Genomic DNA, 25,374 nt, shown 5'->3' with positions numbered 1-25,374 from the left:
ACGGGTCCCAATTTATGTAGACCAGAGAGCGATAATTATCCCACTATTCCACCTCCTCGCCGAAGCAGACGAAAATTCAATTCAATTTAATTTATTTGGCCAATAGACATACAGTTTTAGGCTTCGTCAGAATACATTGAAAAACATATAAATACATTTAAAAAAAACACTAATGAAAGAAACAGTAAAATTTAAATAATACAATGAAAACATGAAATAATTTGAAACCTTTAAATTAAAGAAAATTAACTAAATTGCAATTAAACTTATTTATTAAAATACAATTTCATACAAATCTGTGTTAAAAAACTCAGCAACAGAATAAAAAGGATTATTTAATAACCAATTGTAAAATTTAGTTTTGAAGCTATTGATTGGTAATTTACAATATTGACTTGGGAGCTTATTATATAATTTCATCCCCATAATTAAAAAGTTCGTGTTGCTCTTGTGTAATCTACAATATGGAATATTAATTTGTTCACTATTTCTAATTTCATGACCATGTATATTGGCCACTAATGAGTAATTGTCGATATTTTGTCGAGTGTAAAGTACTAGATCATATGATTGTTAAAATCCGTGATTGTCTGTGGCCGACAGTGTTCCAGATAGTTTGCTTTACATAAAATTATAATGGCTTTCTTTTGTAAAATCAAGACGCTTCCAATTTTGGTTCCATTTCCCCAGAAAATTAGGGCATATATATTTCTTTAACAAATATAAAACTCTTGATAACTTTGTGCATATGTATTCGATGTGCTTATCCCATGTTAAACTGGAGTCTATAAATAGTCCTAGAAATTTTGTGTAGTTGAGTCTGTTGTCCTTATTTATTAGATAATTTAGGCTGAAAGTTATGTTGACAGTTTTTTCTTGATTAAGCAAGAAACCATTAGATTCAAACCATAAAGCCATCTGTGATAGAGATGTCGTGCTTATAACTAGACTTCGAAATTGAGGCACACTTACTCTGAAGTTAAGTACACACAAAATAATACAGAGTTTACAAAGCAGCTGGCAAGGTGGAGCTGTTGTAATACAGGCCGAGCAAGGAAAAAAATTAAATGTCCGCCTGAGAGACAAACGTAAATATTATGTTGGCCAGGTTTCGGTTAAATATGACTTAATGCAAAAATATGGTAAAATATGCATTTGTATGACCAATAAAAACCGTGTCATCGTGTTCAGAAAAGCTAGAAATATGTCTAATTTTACTTAAGTTTATAAAAAGAGGCGGAGATAAAACATATGACGTCATAGAAATCCGATCCCTAATCGTTATTATCGTTGCCTGTATGTACAGTCACGGCTCGCAAATTAAGATGTCGATAAGACCCGCCCGACAGCAAAGTTGCGGGAATTTTCGATTTGCGTCATGTGTGTGAGATAGTGTCCTATTACGGGAACAAAGGTGACCAACCTGGACGGGAGTCAATTATGTGAACAATGTATGTTAATTAAACTGAAATCAGGTAGCAATCAATAGACATTTTGAAAAGACTCTTTTGTTCTGGGTCCTATGTATTGCAGCGAAAGCCCGTGCACGCTCTGACGACCAAGCAAATACTACTGGGGAAAAATATATTCTCTATATTGAATGACATTTATAGCAACACCTGCCATACAACTCCCCTCCCCTCCCCTCCCCTCTCGTCCTGTAAGAGAACACTGCATATTAATATCGATTAGAATAAAGGTGATCAGTTCTTCTAGACCTGCTTTACATCTTTCATAACAAATTTCGTTAAAAATTTATCATAACTTCTACTTTCTCGTTATTCGAAGCATAAATAAGTACTATCGCCTCCTAGTTGTAGTGGTTAGCTAACTAGAAGAGATTCCCGATCCGTTTCCTGGTTAAACAAAAAAAATCAAGGTTGTAGGGTTTGGAGCAGTGTCTACCCGGCTTCCTGATAGGACAATTGGGAAGTCACGGTAGGTGGCGAATTCCGGTTAAAGAAAATTCGTTTAATAACAATAAAGATAAGCGTTCACTACATCGTATCGCATTCCTCGTACGAATCGCACGCAACGGATATTTTAAGTGCAGTGCGTTCACTGTAACGGCTCCACCTCATCGCCTCATCGGATTCCCCAATCAACTGTTCAAAACATGACGTCGTGCGATATTGACATTGCTGAAAGCAGAGGAGTTGAGGTTAGGTCTATTAATTACGTCTGTTAGCGAATAAGAATTTGTAATTGCTTCATGCGTCTTAATTGAAGAGGAAGAAACGAAAGAAATATTGGTTACATAATATATTTGCAAGAAACGACTTGATTACTGTAATGGGAACGCCTGAAATTATATAATTCTTCGCAATTTTCTACACGTGAAATAAGTTTTCCGTCTGCCATTTTGGTGCGACACTGAACATGGCACAACATAATAGTAACAGTTGACCAATTAAAATTGATTTATTAAAGAAGGCCATGATCGTACGCATCGGAAAAGTTGCCCATCCGAGAAACGTGGACGGATCTGCCGAGAGGCGATGCGTCCGATACGATGTAGTGAACGCGGTTACATAACAATTTTATTACAGCAAAGATAGTCTTTTCCGATCGGTGCGATTCGTCCGATGAGTGCGATACGATGTAGTGAACGCTAACCTTAATAGGGACACGCAGTACTGTCCACCGCTGTGGAGTAACGGTTAGCATGTCTGACCGTGAAACGTGCCGGGTTCAAAACCTGGTTGGGACAAGTTACCTGGTTGAAGATTTTTCCGATGTTTCCCTCAAACCATTAAGGATTGGGTAACTTTCGTAGCTGCACCCTGGATTCATTTCACTAGCATTATCACCTTAATTTCAGTCAGATGCTAGATAACCATCGCAGTTCTTAAAGCCCCGTAAAATAAACCAATAAAAAATAAACCCACAGTGCTCGACCATGTTGCGCCACTTTCCCTGGTATAGTAGATTTCACATAAGATTACTTCCTAAGAAGATAATATGGCCGTCATTTCAATGTTGCCAACTATTATGAGATATCGCCAAATCAGGTAAAATCACACTACTATCACAGTCTAGTATATACAGTCGCGAAGCTCAATACGTAGTAAATATGCAAACATTAGGTAGTTGCTCACCACTAGGATCGCTAATATCGCCTCATTACAGGCAATGCAAAATAGTACCGTCACAGTCTATTGTTTCTAGCACCCTCAGAACTCAAGCTTCGTACTGGTATATAGTAGACTGTGCTACTATGTACTGAAACAATAATAAATATTGTTTTATTTATTCATTCACATATTTACGTGTGATTAATCTGATATTAAAAAGTATTTTGTGTGGTAACATGAAATTCATTCGTTTGACTAAAAAGTAATTATTTATGATGCATGAGACCTAACCTAAAAATGTATCTTGTTTGAACACATAAATCGATTAATACGAATTCCGAAAATAGAATGGCACTTCAAAATGTACACTGTTTATTGTTTAAATATTACTGTATTATTTATTAATATTAGTAGGTTATTAGTTACTAGTTACGTTCAAATTTCAAGTAACATTCGGTAGTATTTTTCATTTAATGAACGTTGGCAGCTTTTTCAATGACAAACATTTCTGCAAATCAAGATTTCAGGTATAACTCCCTGTAAAGTTGATTTGAATAATTACACAAACATTTCTGTTTACATAACAGAAACAACTGCCAATTGTAGTATTTGCCATTACTGTAGTTCGAAACAAAGTTGACAAAAGAAAATTCAACCCTATTAGAAAATCACTATAATCCACTACGATAAATAGTACCGGTAATAGGGAAGAAAAATGGTTGCGTTTCACCCTAAGTGTATAAAATAAGAATATCCTGATTATAGTTATGCAGTTCATTACTATATGCTAGAACCAAATGCTCGGCTTAGTCTGACAACTTGTGTGACTAGAGCGTCACTAAGTATAGTTCAGTTTAAAGGGGGAGGTACACTGGCGTTCAAAGATATCTACCTGACCACTACTAATCGATAGTGATCCATAATTTGTTGGTGTAAGTGTGGCTTCTTTAGTTCACTTATTACTAGACTTCGTTGAATTGCCACACGCAGCATGCAATCAGGTTGCCGATGCACGGTAGTATAGAGGAGGTGAGCGACCGCCCGGTCTGTAGTATAAGCAATTCATGTTAGGAGTTGTGACTGGTCCAAATAGATAGAGCAGCTAAAGCTAATGTATACCTATGTAAGCACTTGTTTTTGCATTACTGTGGTTGGAATAGTCAAAGCTTAGCATTTGTTCAGTTCAGACAAGAATTCATTGCCCCTGGACTACCCTTACCCCCGCAGCCAGTCTTGACCCGTTGGGGAACGTGGTTGGATGCTGTTAATTATTATGCAGAATATTACGGAAAAATAATGGAGGGAATTGATGCATTGGATAGCAGAGACAGTTCCGCTGTTGCAGCTGTAAAATCATTGCCTTCTGAACAGCTATTGGAAGATATTCTGTTCATTGATTTTAATTTTAAAATCGTGTACAAAAGCATCACCCTGTTAGAATAGTCTAAACTACAACTCTCAGAAGCCCTTGATATAGTGTATAAAGTATCACAAACCGTTATCGAAAATAACAATTCACTAATTTCAGAAAAAATGAATGTAAGTTGAGAAACATTATTGCTAAAAATTCTGCCTATAAACAACTTCGTATTATAAATGATGTACTATTAGGTCACGACAAGACGTCTGAAGTTGGTGTACTAAAAAGTAGTGACTTTCCGTTCTTCAAATATGCACCAATTACATCGTTTGATGTTGAACGTACATTTTTCCAATATAAATACTGTTTGAGTGACCATCGGAGGAGGTTCACTTTGCAGTCGCTCAAAATGTACGTAACTCTTCACTGCACTGCACATATTCAAGGATGATGTATCTTACATTAAATTTTAAGAGTTAATATATCTCACTACAAAATAATTGTGTATTTACATGTTTAGACACTTCCTACTTCAATGATCATTCATTATATTTCTTGAATGCAGGATACAGGTTTTTTTTGTAACCGCAGTATACTGCTCAGTGTTTATATCAGAGGCATACTTCATCCGTTGCACGTCCCCTTCTCATACAGTCTATACCGCGTGCGTAGTAAACCTTACGATTCTCGTGGCAATTCCACGAAGTCTACTTATTACTAATATGAATAGATGGGGAAGATAATAGTCAGTGTCGCCAATCTTAAATAAATATATCCGCAATTCAATATTTCACTCCCTCTGCTGATTGTAAAGCAACACTGGGTTTAGGTGAAAACCGCTGATATTGTCAATTATGAGAATAATTTATACTTAATTTACATCAACATTTTCCCCGACAGTTTTTTAACCGCCCCAATAATGGTGCCACCCATTGAGAAATAGCGGAACTATTTCAAAGTTTGTCATTTTTTTATCTTTGGTTCTGACTTGTAAGAAAGTTCGTTTACACGGTCATAAAATCATTGATGATACAAAGGAGGAGAGTTCTGCCGGCACCGTAGGTCGGATCCCGGCATAGCTCAGATGGTAAGAGCACTCAGCGCGCAAAGCTGAGTGTTCTGGGTTCGATTTCCGGTGCCGAAACCAATTTTTCTCCATTAATAAATAAACACTATAATAAGTTCGTCCATAGAATAGTAAAGTTGTCAGTATGCTTATCGCGGAATCCTGTTGGTAGAAGGCAAAATTGCGTTCCCTTTCTGTCTGGAACAAGAAGAAAAACAGTTTTACCAATACTACACTGTTCCTGTAAACGGCGTGTTCTAGCGTGCCACTGCAAATTTGTAACTTTCAGACGAGAAATAAATTTTCACCCGGTTGCTTTTCCAGATAAAAATTCACAGTGGGTACTTTATTGTATGAATTAAAACAAAATGAATGCCTTTTCACCGTAATATGTTGTTGGGACTTGAAAAGTAGGTAATATGCTAACTGCATTACAATCCCTTAATACCCTTTGAGACTTCATAAATTTTAATAGTCTACCGTCTTTCGTATATTAAGTTACAAAAAAATATTTAAAGTCACCTGAAGAAACTAATACCAATCTTGTGTGTATGTACCGGTACCTGAAATTAAATTATATGGATATAACCAAACAGTATGTGTATAAATTATGACGTATTTCTTACTTTTATATAATTATTAGGGGTCCTATTTTATGATGAATAAAGACTTACATTTCTGTTTAAAAATATAGTTAATTTCGATTTTATTGCGCACAAAAATAATATACTCGATGTTATTTCGCATTTAAAAACATAACTTCTCTACTCTAATCGTACAAAATACATTACTAAGTACAACTACACCGTAAATGTAACTTATGTATCATTAAGGGAATCTTAAGGATCATTTTATATTTTAACAAGACTTAATTTTCTATCGGTACTTAATGTTGTGTACAGAATTTTATGTAACAATCTCCCATACTGTGTGTGAACAATGTAAATTAGTAGGACCAAACATATTTAGGCTCTATTTTCTACTTTATATTTAAAAATAAAGTCTAAATACAGTTTGAATAATAGATTCAAACTTCTGTATCGAAATATGGTTTGAATATTACACAGAAAATTTTATAAGTAGGCCCTACATCGATATTGATGCAAAACAGATTATATTTTAAACATAATCTTTAATAAAATTCCATTACGCAATTAAAACAAATCGTAAGTGCAACTAACTCCAGTGATCACTGTCACACTTACCAATAGTGCAGCGCGCTAGGAACTTCACTTCAACAAAACTCATCGTATTAATTCACGCATACATTTATGTGACTCAATAATTTGCGCACTTTAAATTAAAATTCTTAAGATACAAAAACAAACTATACCTTGAAAACACATTAATTTCGAATAAATATGTGATAAAAATAATTTCGCATATGCATAAAATTTCACGTTATTTCGCGTGTTAAGCTTACCTCCAAGAGATAGAAACAAAATATTTGCTTTTATTAGCTGAAAATCTTTATTTTGTGAATCCGTGGTCTTCGAAAACTAGGTATCTCTAATGATAATTATTAAGACGTCTGCTTTGTGTGGTGCATCGCACGGGATACCATGAACGTCTCATACCAAACTAGAAAAGTTTATCTGACTTAGATTTACAGTAAATGAATAGAATTATTTGTATTTGAATTTGTGGTTGAAGATAATGAACTATAAAGAGGAATGCCTTTTTGTGACATGATTAGTAGCTGATTTGTTATGAAACGCGTAGCTAAAAATTTACAGGTAATATGACAGTATAGCACCTTCGTGACAGAATTTTACTCGCATTTCTTTCGTCGGTTTGAGCTTCTCGCAAGCAATTACAGTTTCTTAGTTTGCTTGATGCAAAATTCACGTAATATTCACTACAACTGCGAAATCTAATTAGTTCACCGTATTATTCGCAAGTCGACAGTTGGAATTAAGCAAGTTACCGCCTTGATTTAATCTCGAAGTTCAACAGTAGACTGAATCTTCTCTCGACCTCTTGAGTCGCATAAGACGAATAACAATTAAAGTCTCGGTGCATGAATTTAACATACAGAAGTTCTCTAGTATGTCGAATAAGGAGTTACCGGTACGTAATAAGTGCCATATTGAAATGACAACATTCAGATTCTTCGTTTCTTTTTTTAATTTTGCATCCCAAACGCAGGATCGGTAACAATGAATGAATTTGTTTTTAATCGAACATACTATAATACGCTAATTACATGTGACGTAACTGTATCTTAATAACATCCATTAAAGTACTGCTATTCATTATGTTATTCCAACTACCGATTTCTAACTAAGTATATGCGATATTGATTAACATCGTACTCGCAACAACCCGCAAGCCTGGCAAAGTAGCAAATAAACATTGACCCAACTTCAAACATTCCCCAGATAAATTTCCCAAACTGCACAATCAACAACGCGTAGTTAAAATAAAATAAATTGTGTTCATATTAATTTTAATATTATAATAAACTGAGTTCATTTCCTGTGTTTTAATGTGTGTTGCTTTGAGGTTAAATCTCCTAATCAAAGCCCTGCAAAAAATAAATAAATATTGCGTAGACACAATAATGCTCCGTGCCTGCCATCTGTTGCAATAGTCGAGAACACGCTGAAAATACACTCATGGTCACCGTTTCACTATCAGTAAAGTAACAAGGTAAGATATTTTTAAAAACTCAAAACTTAGACATTTAATTATGGTCGAAAAAAACAATCGTATGCTAACGCTCATTTCATAAACATACTCGAGTCTTAATTGCTACAATTATAGGCTAGTTGTATAATATACTTTTATGCTCGACCATGCCGAAATGTAGTAATTATACACCTGGTAGCAGTCCTTTAATGCATGTCACTAAAGTACACCTACTCATTAAAGTTCAGGTGTTTTCAGCCAATGACAACTCATCTTACAGGTGTTCAGCCAATCACGAGTCAGCTTTGTACCGTTATAAAACCGCAAGTATCGATTATTCTCGGATATGCACTCGAAAGAGAATTAGCGGAAAGTCACGGAGGCTGGAAATCCAATACTGTCGCAGAAGGTTATGTTCTGTTACTATAATAGTTAGCGTTAATTGTAAATAATATTCAAATAAATTCAATTTGTCATCTCGTTTTTCAATGTCGAATTCAATAATTAAGGTTATACCAAGTTTAACGGGATTACACAAGGTCAATGACATTATTGTTCCTTGGAAAAAATCAATACTTTCGCGTCTGCGCACATCTCACAATTCACGACCTAGAACAAGGTCACTTCCGATCTTGTCAGATACAAATAAAATGTATACATCTGAATAATTTCAAGTTAGAAATATGGTCGAGCATAAAAAGTCGTATGAAACTCGCCTATAATGGTAATTAAGAAGCTCGTATGAAAATTATGAAACGAGCGCAAGCGAGTTTCATAAACAACCATACTCACTTCTTAATTACTATCATTATAGGCTCGTTGCATAATGTACTATTATAATACTAGTTCAATTGTTGTACTATCGTCACATGAAGGAAGTTTGCTTACTTTGAAGCCTCTTCATCTTGGAAAACGTGAATACGGAATTGTTGATCCTATAGAAAATATTGGATTGTGTTCCTTGTGAGATCCGCTCCACCATGTAGGATATTTTTACTGTCTACTATTATAAATTCAAAATTCCATATGCCCTTCATTAACAAACAGTTTAATAATATTGTTTGGAATTATTTTTACGTGTATTTCACACAATAGGTCTATATTACGGCACACCAAAGAACCTGTTCCTCATAGAGTACTCCAGGCAAATTCATTGGTCATTTCTTCTCTATCACTGCAGTTCGACGCTGAGTAATGTCTGCATTTCAAATTGTCAATAAATAAAATACAGAGTGGACATAAAGCCTGTATCCATTTTAATGAAATAATGGTTATTCAGACATGAACTGTATAACTGTGTATAGGGTCATTGTTGTAGTCTGTACATATATAATTCAGCCCCGTCCTTGATGCGGGAGAAGTCTGTTTTAATCGTACAGCACCACGCGCCACTACTCTTCGTCAAGTCATTTGGCTGATTGCACAAACTCCGTACTCACTTAACTTCAAAGTGCAGTGGCTGGTAGACGTCGAAACTGCTGGTATGAGCAGTTTCAATGTCGAAGAAGAGCGCATCACATGGTACAAAATACGAAGTTCTTAAAACTGAGATCATAAAATTACAGACTATTTTACCGTTTGTGTCAATATACGTTAGCATGAGTGGTTTCTGGAGGCGCATTCAAAGATAATTTGGGGTTCGTATCGTCATATCTGCGTGTGCAATGCAACCAGCTATTGATTCTGAAACGATTGCTTTAAACGTGATGGCTGAAGTGAGTAGCAGCCACTTCAGAGAGAATTGCATATAAATGAGAGATAGAAGAGAGTAAACAGAATTTGTCGCCGTACAGAAATGAGAGATAGAAGAAATTCTAATTATGTTTGAGCTGTAGTTGTATTTTTCAGTCAAACTAGTTAATATTCTCAAGAAATGCCCTTTTCATACTTGTGGTGCTTGAAAAGTTTACTGAAGACAACCTGAGTCATTATTGCCACTTCTGTCTCTACCCCTTAAACCGCTAACTTTACATTAATGTGTTTCAAGTACTTAATGCTGTAGAACTTTTTACGAACTAAAACTTTCGTTTGAACAACTTCCCGATTTCGTGCATATAATAATACGTACTAGAAACTAAAAGGTCTTACTCGGAATCAATTCTGGAAACAGTTATATGAAAAAATTTCAGAAGGAAAACATTACCGCTGTTTTTTAGTTATTAGTGATTTGCCTAGTGTGAAATACAACACTATTTATCTATCTATCTATCTATCTATCTATCTATCTATCTATCTATCTATCTATCTATCTATCTATCTATCTATCCATCCATCCATCCATCCATCCATCCATCCATCCATCCATCCATCCATCCATCCATCCATCCATCCATCCATCCATCCATCCATCCATCCATCTATCCATCTATCTATCTATCTATCTATCTATCTATCTATCTATCTATCTATCTATCTATCTATCTATCTATCTATCTATCTATCTATCTATCTATCTATCTATCTATCTATCTATCTATCTATCTATCTATCTATCTATCTATCTATCTATCTATCTATCTACCTATCTAATCTAATCTAATCTAATCTATCTAAACTAATCTATCTATCTAATCTATCTATCTAATCTATCTAATCTATCTAATCTATCTATCTATCTATCTATCTATCTATCTATCTATCTATCTATCTATCTATCTATCTATCTATCTATCTATCTATCTATCTATCTATCTATCTATCTATCTATCTATCTAAATCTAATCTAATCTAATCTATCTAAACTAATCTATCTATCTAATCTATCTTATCTATCTAATCTATCTTATCTATCTAATCTATCTATCTATCTATCTATCTATCTATCTATCTATCTATCTATCTATCTATCTATCTATCTATGTATCTATCTATATCTATCTATATCTATCTATCTATCTATCTATCTATCTATCTATCTATCTATCTATCTATCTATCTATCTATCTATCTATCTATCTATCTATCTATCTATCTATCTATCTATCTATCTATCTATCTATCTATCTATCTATCTATCTATCTATCTATCTATCTATCTATCTATCTATCTATTCTATCTATCTTATCTATCTGTCTATCTATCTTATCTATCTATATCTATATCTATCTATCTATCTATCTATCTATCTATCTATCTATCTATCTATCTATCTATCTATCTATTTATTTTATCTCATTTATTCATTTAGTCGTTTATTTATTTATTCCTTTGCTTATTTGTTTAATTGTTTATTTATATTTACTTATTTATTTGTTTATTATTATTTATTCGTTTATTCGTCTATACCAGGGCTGGAGGTAAGCCTCTCTCTGATCGCGCTCGTGCTCACAGAGAAACAAGGTGGATACGAACGATGAACAACGTAGATGTTCAGTGACGTGCCATTCACAATGAGTTCAATATGTGCTTCGCCTACATATGTACTCGTACATAAATACTACACTTAATTTTATGTTTACAACAAATATAAATGTAGCTTACACATTGCACGCCACTGATCGATTCTCATGTCCACGATGAATACAATTGCGGGAGTAGAAGGAGACCGCTATCTGAAGATGTTCAAGCTAACGCATAAATACCCCAGATTAGGTCTATACATTCATTCATTCATTCATTCATTCATTCATTCATTCATTCATTCATTCATTCATTCATTCATTCATTCATTCATTCATTTCGTTAGCAATTGAAAATCCAACCTGAACCTTGCAGAATAATTCAGCCTCTCTTGTTTCCCCTTTCTTCAAATCTTCTCCGTTATTTCCAGGTATTGGTAAGCAGGATGATAGTTTGGAGATTTGCTTCGATGTTATCAAACGAGCAGGACTCATCACAGCATGCTACACGGAGGACACTCATTGATTTATTTTCAATGAAGTTAAATCAATGTTTATTATTTGGCAAGCCATTTCATTAGCTAAATAACGAACATATTAAAACAGAGCGTGAATTTTTTCAAATTTGGTAATCACAAGATAATAAAAAAAATAAATAAAATCCGTGGCGCCAGAGACCTTGAAGGGCCCAGAACTACCAGCCGGCTGCTGGCCTCACGTTCACATGCCGAAGCAGAGATGGACGATCATCCAACCAAAATGGAGATATGGTGTGGTTAGCACGATGATCCCCCCTAGCCGCTATAGCTGGCTTTCGTAACCGGAATTCGCTAACCTGTCATAGCTTCCCAAGTGCATCACGATGCAGGGTGGGCAGCGGTCCCATACGCTGGCCGAAATTTCATGAGAAAATTTCTTCCCCCATTAGGACTCGAACCAGCGCGCATTCCATAACGCATCCTAGGCAGGATGCGACGCCACCGCGCTAGGAGAAAATGTTTAAAACTGCCCCGCAACAAAACAAAAGAGCACGACTTGACCGTGTTTAGAGTGCAGGAGCTGTACTACCCCCTAATCACATATAACTGATTGATCAGCCTAATGGACTTTTAAGAAAACTTTTATAAATTTCACTATGCTCCATCTAGCGACTGCAAAATAAGTCACGTTATAACTCTGATGGAATTGCATGGAGTAATAGCTTGCAGCAGTAGCTACTTGCATCTAGCGGTCGTTAGAGCCCGATCGCAAACTCGTGACAACTGCGCGAAAGACGAATTGGCATCCACTTATACTGGTGACAAACTGCAGTCACTAATTGCGATTATCGACCTAATCGCGATCGGGTTTGTAGTGTGTCACCGTTCCGATCGCGATCAGGAGCTAAATCCTGTTTCCAGAACTAGATAATCGCGCTGAGGCACGGCCCAGTGGACGAAAGTAATATTTTAGCAATCTTTGGTTTCGAATCACCTTGATTTATATTATTTAGGACGTCGTGATAGCTTCTGCTGTGGAATTTTGTTACCCCTTCCACTGTATTATATGAAATAGAAACGAAAATGAATGGCTATAAAATGAATTTCGCTACTATTAGACGTAGTGGAGAAATTTAATGCAGATATGAGAAAAGTAAAAAGAAATATATTAACAAATGACAGACGAACTATTCATATTTCTCATATATATATATATATATATATATATATATATAGAGAGAGAGAGAGAGAGAGAGAGAGAGAGCGCGATAGAAGGCTGCTGAAAGATATTTCATTTCAATAAATAATGGATTACAAACTGGAAGTGGTTTCTTTTTCAGATTTTCAATTTCAGTCTCCGTTACGAAGCTATCGTTGAGGTTAGGGTTGATTTTAAAAATATGTTTTATTACAAAATAATATACATTTTGGGCATGATATAAATTTTATAGGTTATAAAATCTCTTTTCAAAATAGTATAAATAGTAATGATATAAATTGTGTCAGTTTACATTATAAAGCATATAATTATTTTAACAAATAAATTCCCATATCAAGCTGCAAGAAACAACAAAAAAGGGGAAAAGAACAATGAACAAACACCAAAGAAAGTATGAACTTCAGATGTTGTCCAGGAGGGAAACAAACATATAATAATAATAATAATAATAATAATAATAATAATAATAATAATAATAATAATAATAATAATAATAATATTGTTTATTTTCGCTGGCAGAGTTAAGGCCATCAGGCCTTCTCTTCCACTCAACCAGCCTTAATCAATACAATACATATTTAAATTACAAATATTAACACTACACTTAAAAGGTTCTCCAGCTATATTCTTCAGTTAAGTTTTAAAGTTTTAAAGACTAGTAGACTACATATTTATTTAAATTTAGATAAACCTATAAGGTAAAGTAGTAACTTCATTTATGAGCTAATTTAATTCAATCAATTATAATTAATTTAAGATTTGAGTTAGCTAGTAAAATGATGAAAATTAATTTAATATAAGCTTACTAGGACTATGTTACAGGGACGCGTAATACAAATAAAACTGTTGGCGCAAATAAACATTTCTTTCTCTATTACGAAAGACTAATTATAAAATTTAAAATTTAACTTTTTTTTAGTTCGAAAACATATTTTTGCAAGTAAAAATGTAGGCCTACGTGCATTACATAAACTTATTCATTCACTACTGCTTTACTTCATGTAAAATGGATTAGGGGAGAGTGGGGTAGTATCGGACATCGGGTAATATCGGACAGTGAGTTTCTTTCATCTACCACACGATGATAGTACCTGATTGACATGGTTACGTTTCTGTGATGTCGCATAGAGAAACGTAACCATGTCATTCAGTTACTACCATATGGTGGTAGATGAAAGAAACGCACTGTCCGATATTACCCGATGTCCGATCCTACCCTCTCTCCCCTACACTTCATTAGTAAAACATGTCTCAATAAGATTTCACACAAAAATATATTCTATAAGAGTTATTGAACTTCGCGAATAGGATAAGGGCGTTCACCCAGTGTACAATGGTTAATAGTAAAAACCCACCCCTGGAAGTGTTTTTGCCTACTGTGATCTGAATGTGAATACTATAACTTACAACAACTGTAAATCGGATTTATGAAAACAAGCGCTCTTGCACCCGTAAGCTAGGAAATTGTGAAGGAAATTATATTGCTAATGAAAACAATTTCATCACGCAGTGTTTGTAAAAGATGTAAATTGAATTCTATGTTTACCGTATGAATTAAAAAATGACGACAAAATCCATAAAAACCAGTTAATGTCATTATCTAAATTAAAGCTCAATAAAGCTTTTAATTAAAATCTTTCAACCATGAAAATACTTTCTTTCATAAACACCTCGCCCCCCAAACAGGAAAAATTTTGGGAACGGACGAATTATTCTTCAGTTTTCAAACGTGTTTGATTGACATTGAGGTTCCGATAAGTTGAATGATTGATTTATAGATGGTATTATCGTAATAATCTATAATAAATAATATCTATAAAAATTTCGAACGTGTGTTGAGTTTTAATACGTACAACGTTTAGAAATTACTTCCAAGTTTCGTCGACAGGGTGAAGTGTATGATCTGAGTGGACACTGTTGTGTCCGTTACTTCCGGTGAACTCAAAGAACTGGGCGCGGGACCCTCCGAGCTATCACGGCCAAACTATACTGTTTTCGCTGTAAGAAAAATCCTAATGTAAACATAAGCACGATGCTATCAATCCGTGATTGGCTCCCAGTCGAAACACTCACATTACGCAGGAGAATATAGTTCGTATTTGGAAACCATAATCTTATATTATGTGAAAACAAAAAATTGAATTCTAGTTGTTAAATACGATGAAACATATAACCTCAGTCATATTTAAAACGCTATGTAATAGAAAAGCTACTTTTATATTTTGTTATGTACTATGAACGCGGATGAATACCAACAGTAATACCGAGGTAGTCTGTTCCTGTAACGAGCTGGTTTCACTTGAGCTCGTAGTTGTTCATGTAAGCACGTGGTACTGAAGTATGGCTTCTGCATCCTCGGTGTGTGTGGTTATTAATCATAAGTGTGGAAACCCTCTCAAAAGCGGACAAAAACAAAATAGTCTTAAGTGTATATATTAAGTTAGTGAGTTTTAATTACAGTAATTATAAAAGTAAATGTTTCCTAAGCAAATGAATGCATAGTAGTGAGGTTAGGTCTACTTGACGGGTAACGGGAAATGTTTAACATGGAACAGAATGTACAACAGTAGGCGGGATCATGTACTGAGAATTTATAGCGCCAAACAGTGGCCAATGAAGCCTCACTTCAGTCACGTGCTATTGTTTATATTAGGATTTTTCTTACAGCGAAAAGATTATATACTTCGTTCCATAATGTCTGACAGAGAAGTAAACATTACCGGCAGAGGAGGAGAGAAGTATAATTGCTATTCAACCAATGACAAAGGTCTCATTCCACGCTTGACTTGAAGTTGGGCGGAGATAGAACGCTTCAGATCGCCCAACTTGAAGTCAACGTGGAAGAACTCTGCCATTGTTTGAATAGCAATTATTCTATAAACAAAGACATTCAGCAAGAAACTGAAAACCGAACGTCACAAAATAAACGGGGTCATGTTGATGTAAGTCTCCGGTAAATAAAACATATTTAAGAAGTCATGAATTTGAGGGTTTATTACTAAGCTTTGTACCGTATTTACTCGTGTAATAGGCGCACATTTTCCATAATTTGTTGATTAAAAATCCAGGTTGCATATTATATTTTAGGAGAAAAAGCAATAACTACCTGACATCCCACGTCATAATCACAGCTGGTTTCGACGTAGAACATTCAAGTCATATTAAAAATGATCGATTGTACGACTTCGAATGCATCGATATATCGAACGCTTACGAACAGTAATAATGTGACGTGCGTAACATACGAAATGAATAAATACAGCACAGTATAACCTAAAACTGAATACAAATAAAGCAAAGACTAGGTATACTTTGTAAAGATAGCAGGTAGCAATTGAAAATGTAATGCATGCATTATGCGGGGATTTCTTTCTCCTACATATTACTGTTATAGATTGCAAATAAGTTTAAATTGTTCTTGTATTTTACGTATTTTTCTCTAAAATCTTCTGTTTCACTTAATCTGCACTATATATCTTGAAGTAAATGATTATGTTTAATGTGTGGGGATCGTATAATACAGTAGAACCTATATTATCCGTGGTAATGAAGGAGGTGGGCTAAACGGTTAATCGAAAAAATCGGATAATCCGTACCATAAAACATTTTCGTCAATTTAGTGAATAATACTTACACTTTTGTAATTTTGTCTATGGCCTTTATATTTAACACGATAGGTAGTGGATCACAAATTCACTAATTTAAGTTTCATTGTCAATGACGGGTTTTACGGGCAAGGAAACTCCTTGTAATGGCTGCCCGTGGAAAGATATGAATAGTGAAGATCTCGTGTTGTACATTCAAAATTCATATCCTGTTGTGAGATGAGCCACACTTTCTCTTTCCTCAAACCACTCAATTATTTACACTTATTTTTTCCCCGATACTTAGCACAACAAAATTTCTTTTGATACCCGTAGAAGACATTTTATACAGAAGTTCTACAGTATGACAATTCGAACAATAGACCATACTGTGTAAGGATAAAGACTTGTAATATTACTCTCTAGAAAGAATAACCTGCTAATACAATGTACAGTACTTTATATATTTCTGCAGAGAAAAGCTAGAGAAAAACAGACGGATAATCCACCAATCGGTTAATAGGGTGACGGATAATCGGGGTTCTACTGTATAACTCATATGATTGTACTGCAGAAGTGTTCACCATAGAGTTATGTTCTGCAGCCTACGAATATGGCTGCCATCTCTTATTTGTTAGTGCTGTCGTAATTCGCGATGCAGTTTTTTTCCTTGCACTATTGCCATGCTCTAATCTAGGAGGGTAGATAAGTTTCCATGAAGTGTTGCGACATTTATGTGTCACAATGTTATTATACAAGAGATTATCCCCCGTGCTCAGAACTTCCATTGCTCTTTATAAAAATGAGAAGATTTTCATCACAAATGAAGCATTGGCAGGGGAGAAATAAAAAATAAAGTAATTAGTAATAATAATCTCAGTCAAAACAAGGTTTTTACATCTTAAAATTGAATTAAATTCCACATCACCGCATATGCAACGATGAGACACGTGTTTTCCAATATTTTCAGACCTGCGCGATAGAGTTTTGCTGCCATGAAGTATTTATAATATCGAGTCGGCCTAAGTGTTGCAGTCTGCCACGAAAGTTTACACTCTAGCTTGATACAGGCTAACTTTAAATTAATCTGTACCAATCTGATTACGTAGATATTTCTAAGAACTTGAAATTTTGATTCAAGAAGTTTTCCACTTGAAAAATATAGTTTAGCGTGTAAAAATTAATATACCCATTGAACATTCCTCTTCGAAATACTGAAATGCTGTTTTATTATACACCATTACTTACGCAAGGAAACGTCAAGTAGGTATAAAATTGCAAGAGCCCATTAAGAGCGAGTCTCATTTTGTGATGTTTTGTTTATGTGCTGAAATAAATCTTTATTTTTTTAGTTAAATTTATTTCTGTATTTGGACTTTGTTTTTGATCACAGTTTTTGAGCACAATTAATAGTGCAATAGATAATTGTCAAACATAAATACAATATTAAACATTGAAATCAGTAATGAAGTATTCACGTATGTCACAAAAGGCATTGGTGATAAGTCAAATAGAGATTTTCTTTTTGAATTCAGCATTACTTAATGCAAAAGAAATGTACACTACTTTGTTCGCGATTATAATAACCATAATTCCAAAGCTTTACTTAATCTGGAAAAGGTTACATTTAACATGTTTTCCTGTCTAGTAAAGTAATGGTGATAATCGCTGCTCACTCCAAATTCACCAATGATATCTTTGTGACAAAACGAGGGACTCAAGTATTCAAAGAAAAGTCACAGTTCATATAGTTTCTTCAATAAAAGTATGACTACAGCGTTCCTTTATTCTTGAATAAGTTTTTGTTCTAACAGTCTTGCCTTTTTGCTATTTTAGTACCTTACTTATGTGAGCAGAATTTCATCACATCACATCAAAATAATGCAAAATTAGTCATAATCAGTATTGATATAGTATAAAGGAAGAATTTTTCTCGATATTTTAATATGTACAATATCTTAGACAATTTAACACATAAATGTTCAATATGAGTTTCCCATGTAAGTTTTGAATCAAGCATAATACCTAACATAATAAATTAATTGCTCACAGTATTAGAAGATAAAATAAAAACTAAATATTCTGTTTTGTTTTCATTCAGAACAAAGCCATTTGCATTAAACCAAGCCTTTTCATCTGAAAGAAATGATCTTGATTCTATCTCGAGCTGTAAAAAGTCGATGTGGTGATTGCCTAACGTAGCTTCATCGCCATCTGTTCGATGATATTATAATGTAGGCTATATCATTAATAGGAATTAAGAATAAAATGTCCCCGAGGACAGATCATTGTGGGACATCATGTAGTACACATTTTACATCAGATTTTTTGTCACGACATAACACACATTGCTTACGATCAATTAAATGTGAATTAAAAAGTGACAATTCTACTTAAAACATAGTACTCCAATTCTATTATTAAAATATTATACTCGATAAAGTCAAAGGCCTTACTTAGGTCACAAAAATTGGCCCTAATTGTTTCATCCTTCTGTAATGTAATTTCAATGCTTATCAGACACTTTGACTCACAAACATATCGCAAATAAGTTATAGGTGGTAGTAGTAGCAGTGGTGTTGGTGCTGGTGGTGATAGTGTTGCTAGTGATAGCAGTAGCTATAGTTTGACAACTTCAAGTGAAACCCCGTAAAACACGCCAACTTCTGGAATCTCTCTCTTTCTTTCTTCTCTCTCCCTCGCTCCTCGTCATTCAGTCACCAATCACCACGTAAATATCTGAGAGGGTGTGTGTGGGCATCGCGACCAATAGAAGAATCACTCTCCAGTATTACCACAATAACGGATTCTTCATTTTTGCCTCAACTGTCGGCTAGGAAGGTTCCATTATGCTAGCATTGCAGGCAACTACTCAACCTTTTAATGCTTTTGTTAGCAGGTTTGACAAACTGTGAGCGGACCTGCAAGTACATAGTGCATAGTCCCTTCCCCCGTGCTTTCTCACTTGCTCCTCCCCAAGACAGCCAGCGCTCACGTAGTAACTCGGTCAGGGTTTCAGTTCGATTTGTCAATCTTTAGTAGCAGTAGCAATATAAATAGATGAGCACTTCTGACTGATAACGGGATTTCTCAAACTAGACTTTGACTTTCTTTGAAGAGCCTCTGCAACCTGAATAGCACTAATTTTGTATTCCCGAATTCATTTTATCTTTAATTGAACCAGTTTCTTGAAGCCTCTGAATTAATATACCATAAGAAACAAGGTATGTGCAAGTGTCGTCACTCATAATGCATTTTTTGTCCGAAATCTTATTCCGAAAACGAAGCTTCTGCCATATTCATAATAACACTGCACCGAAGCAATTGAAGCGGTGAGATCAATAACCATTCAACTTCACTTTTGGTCATTAATTTTTTGCAAATTTTAAATTAAATTTTGGATATTTCCACAAGTATTACCACTTTAAAAGTTGGTATATTACTTTGTCTTGATTTCTAAAGCAACCAGAAATATTACGTGCAAAATATAATAATTAGGTAAGAAACAAAAAAAAAGTTTTTTGCATTTTTCTCGAAACTTGTGTAAATGGACTTGAATGGTTATTGATCTCACCGCTTCAATTGTCTGCAGCCTATAAGCACAAATACGGCTTTAATGAGGGTTCTAGAAGTTCCCCTAATTGGAAAAGGTTTAAAACTTCGTCAGTGTAAATTCCTCTAAAGACGCAGCACGTAAAATATTGGGCATATGTAAATTTCCCTAAATCTAGAACCATTTAGTATTACCAAGAGAACATATTGCGTACATTGTTGCTCTTTAGGTATTTTATGTCTGTAAATACCAAAATAGAAGTTGACTCACCTTCAAGGTTTTCCTTCTTGGTTTCTCTTGAGGATTGTCATTTACTTTTCCTTTGCCTCTCCAGTTATTTTTCGACGCTGTGAGATTCGATCGCTGTACGGTTCATGGTTATGATCTCCATTACATGAAGTCAAATTTTTCAGGACCTAAAACTGTAAAACAAAATGCAGGACATTTTTTTCTTGGCGCACCGCCAATTTTCTTCGCAACTCGTTAGATATCGTTCGAAGTCAAATTTGCAATTTCTGAAAATTGTTCTTGTCTTAGTATTTTATTTCTCTTTCAGTATCGATACATCTGAATCGATTAGCGGCGTTACCAACATTATTACAATATTTCATCTCTATTCTCACTGCCAACTTCATTATGCATTTGTATAACTTTTTCTGACAACTCCTCATCCGACTCTGAATCTGATGTTTCAGTCTGATTAGCGCTAGAGATGATAAAATCGGTGTTAGGGTAGAATCACTGAAATGTGGACATTCACTTCCTTCATTTTCATTACCAACTTCGTCTTCATCTTCTAGCCATTGCTGCATTATTTTTCCAAAATTATTATCAGTGGGCATAACTGACATGGTGTTATATGTTTGCAACATCTGTGGGACATAATAAAAACTAATTACCGAAAAGAAATTAAACAAACTTACTTAGAACAATATTGAAATTGACGAACTACTACGTAATGCGATATACCGGTCTGTGAGTCCTGCAAATAAAGCACACAATAATAACTACACACTGTAATACCACAGTCTAGTATATACAGTCACGAAACGAAACTTGAGTTTATGAGGGTACTAGGAACGATAGACTGTGCAGGTACTATTTCGCATTACTACTGTAATGAGGCGATAGTAGCGATCCTAGTGGTTAGCAACTATCTATGGATGCATATTTACTACGTATTGAGCTTCGTGACTGTATATAGTAGACTGTGGTAATACTAATAAGAAACAGCGCCAACAATGCAATGAACAGATTTAGATTACAACCACACTACAGCACACCTAAAGGAGGACTAAAGAAAACACAGCTCAAAGAATAAGACATAATATTAAGCAGTGTTGCGAGTATTCAAGAAACAAAATAGGATACCGGCCTGGCAGACCGCTATTTCAGGTTAAGGGTTAATTTCTGCATTTTTTCCAGGGCCGAATAACCCTTTTTCAACGCTCAGTGTATTAAGTTGAGGAATTTCTTCACTTCTATTCCCCATCTGAAACAACTGACACCCGTTTATTTCTGTAATTTTACAGAACTAGAACCGGAGCTGGGTGTGGAACACCTGTCTGACCTGCGATATCCCGACGGAGACCCCCCTTGCCATTTCTGCTGCCAGCAGACCAGCACATCCATTCATGATGAGAACAGACTCAAAATCGTCAGTGGAGGTAAGTAAGCGAACTATGCCCAATATTGGAAGAAACCTCCAACTGCCCAACCAAACTACCGCCGTGCACTTGCTATTTTTCATCGTTTAATTGGTTATTTTACGACGCTTTTTCTACTGCCATGGTAATCTAGCGTCTGAGTGAGATGAAGGTGATAATGTCGGCGGAATGAGTCCAGGGTCCAGCGCCGAAAGTTACCCAGCATTTGCTCTTAATGGGTTAGGGAAAATCCTCAACCAGGTAACTTTTCCCAACCAGAATTTGAACCCGTACCCGTATCATGAAGATAAAAATCTGCTGTGAACTCCTTATTGCATTATTCTTACGCACTTATCACAGCAATTATTACAAATCACACCACTTCCACCGACTTAATTATTTGCAGTTCAATTTTGCATCCTAATTTATAGTCTTGGAGAGTTTACAATACATTTTAAAAAATGTCGCCGTCCGCTTGAGTACACTTTGCCGTACACTTGTGAACGGAACTCGTCACTCTACGTAACTGCATATGACTATCTTTGATTTCCGCAGTGCTCGCGCTGGCTGCTGAGTGCACGCTCACAAAGAACACGCGTTCACAGCAATGCGTTCCAATAACTAAACGTAACTCTGTAAATATTGAGAATAGGACCCATGTTTATATGACATTTTTTACTCAGAATATCTTCAGAAATAAGCTCCGTAAAGGACGGTAAATCCTCGTGATTCACCTTGTGTATATATATATATATATATATATATATATATATATATATATATATATATATATATATATAATCCACTGTCTTTCCCTTCTCTTTCACATATTACATTTCTCCACTCCTGTCTATCTTGCGTCTCGTTTTCAAAATTTATCCACCCATCATAACCTAGACACACGATCACAACACTCCTCAATATTATCCATTCCCTCCCACCGAACATCCTCATATTCATCTTCTTTCACTGTGGCTGTTCCTCGACTTTGGAATTCCCTACCGAGTAATGTCAGGGACTGTCAGACATCAAATCAATTTAAGAATAGGTTAACGAGATATTTTTCTAACAATTATTGTCAACAATAATAGCTGTTTCAGGTTTCTCAGTGTTTAATGGTTATATATATCACAGACAAATATATAAATTATCTCATTATTATTATTATTATTACTATTATAATTACCATTATTATTATTATTGTTGTTATTATTATTATTATCATTATTATTATAACTATTTCTTACCAGTGTTTATTATTGTCACACTAACATTAGTTATCCAATTTTCATCACTTACTTTCATGTTGTTTTATGATCTAGATATTAATGTAATAACTATGTAAGCAAATGTATTTAATTAGAATTAGAGTCTGGCTGGGCGGAAGAGAAGGCCTACTGGCCTTAGCTCTGCCAGATTAAATAAATAAATTATTATTATTATTATATATATATATATATATATATATATATATATACAGAGACATCACTTTATTTTTACCAACATTTTTAACATTAACCTGGCTATACTCGGAAACACTGTTGCCCCCTTCCATTACAGGAGTTTGATGTTGCTAGTGCAATATGTAAACAAATCATTTTACTAGCTATAGGAGGAGAGAAAAGTAGTGTATCCATTTATGTTGTAGGGAAATACGATATTACGATTTTCAGTTTGATCATCACTTTTACGAAATTTATCAAAATACAGTAGAGTAGTAACATTTTTTTTCAAAAACTCAACTTTTCAGGCGGCTATGTTCATTATGTAATGTCTACTTTATTTAGCATATTAATTATTGATGTTAACATACAATATAGAGAGTGCATTTAAATTGAGGGGGTCATAAGTAAAGGGCTGTAAGTGCACTTAAGTTACTTTTGAGAAAATGGGGTTTAAATATTTAAGCTTTCGTAAAATCGGTGAAATTTTTATTTAAATTTTAATGTGTGATGAGATTAAAATATCCCTTTGCCACTAAAATTTTGGATACTTTAGCTTACACTGGATGCACTTAACTCATATTATTACAAATGTCACTAGCATTCCTTTGCTTGTAGCCACCTCAATTCAAAATAAGCTAATCTGAATTTTTAAACAAGTTGCTGAAAATGGTTGCCGTTCATTAAAATGCAGGCTTCAATTCTTTACGCTTATTATTAAAAACATTTTGAAGCATATTCTCTGAAATTGAATTTATCGTTTCTTGAATATAATTTTTAGTACGATATTATTAATATAGGTTCTTTCTTCTATAGAAAACGCAACCATATTTCTGAAACACACTATACACTGCAGTGTTTACTTCACTGCTTGAAGACTTTGAATGCAACAGCGGCCGTAAGTTTGTGTGTCTGACTGGAGCAAGGACATTAGTGAAGGGGTGGGAGTGAAGTACATTCAGAAATGCAGGTACAATAAAAATGCAAGTAAAAATAAAATGATGTCCCTGTATTTATATATACCTAGTGAAAGTGACGTTCAAAACAGTCCACCATTTAGACACAAAATCTTCATGCACCTTAATTGGACGTGGGTTTTAAACTTGAGTCTTTCAATATTCTTTCAACTTTAAAGCAATGAATGCAAGATTGATATTTAATATTAATTAATATATTTAAGCAGTGAAGACGACGTTCAAAACAGTGCATCATGTAGACACAAAATCTTCATGCACCTTAATTGAACGTGCGTTTTAAACTCGAGTCTTTCCATATTCTTTCCAGATTGCATGCGTACGCGCGTTAAAAATTGAACCGCGTAGATGCAGCTGTAGAGTTTCTGCAGTTTAACCAGTCTTTTCAAAACTGACAGCTTTAAGGTAATAACCATCCTTATGGAAAGTGTAAAAACTGATTTCACATTTCATAGCGAAACGTGATAGAACATAAATAGTTTCGTAGGCCTATATGTGTTTTCAGATTATGTTCACAAGATAGAACTAAAATTTAATACTGCTACGAATTTGTTAAGGAAGTTTAATTAACCACAGTATGCAAATATTGAATGAGTGAAACATGTTTATCTGTAGTAATGTCACGAGAGGTCTGAGATTTGCCGATAAATCCACGAGCGCAGGAAATCTCAGACCTCGAGTGACATTTATTAGGACTATTTCGTGAATAAAATAAAAATGTAAATAATATATCCCTAAAATTCGATCACAAAATGTTAATAATTGTACATTAACGAATATTTTAACCTATTCATACATTGTGAAGTTGAAATACTCTTAGATTAATATCGATTACTGCAATAAAGAAATTCGATGTTAATATTCAGTAATGCCAATTGCGAAAAGCAAAATATAGGCTTAACAATGTTAATTACATGTACTGCACTTTTCTGTTATTATTATAACATAAATACATTTTCATTATCTGCTGAAATCATAATTTAATTCAACAGTAACAGTGGGGACAG

At 34.6% G+C, this 25,374-nt stretch overlaps 1 protein-coding gene across 2 annotated transcripts in view; it reads left to right on the top strand.

The window, feature by feature from the left end:
* Nucleotides 1–25,374, top strand: part of LOC138707443 (uncharacterized) — a 642,910-nt gene that overhangs the window by 522,299 nt on the left and 95,237 nt on the right. For both annotated transcript variants that reach the window (XM_069836867.1, XM_069836866.1), the window contains exon 4: nucleotides 21,838–21,972. In XM_069836867.1, coding sequence (XP_069692968.1) covers nucleotides 21,838–21,972 — 135 coding nt within the window. The remainder of the gene's footprint in view (nucleotides 1–21,837; nucleotides 21,973–25,374) is intronic.

This window comes from Periplaneta americana, chromosome 10, assembly GCF_040183065.1.
Source record: "Periplaneta americana isolate PAMFEO1 chromosome 10, P.americana_PAMFEO1_priV1, whole genome shotgun sequence".
Classification (NCBI taxonomy): domain Eukaryota; kingdom Metazoa; phylum Arthropoda; class Insecta; order Blattodea; family Blattidae; genus Periplaneta; species Periplaneta americana.
The sequence above is the reverse complement of the archived record's forward strand: the minus strand, read 5'-3'. Positions and strand labels throughout refer to the sequence as shown.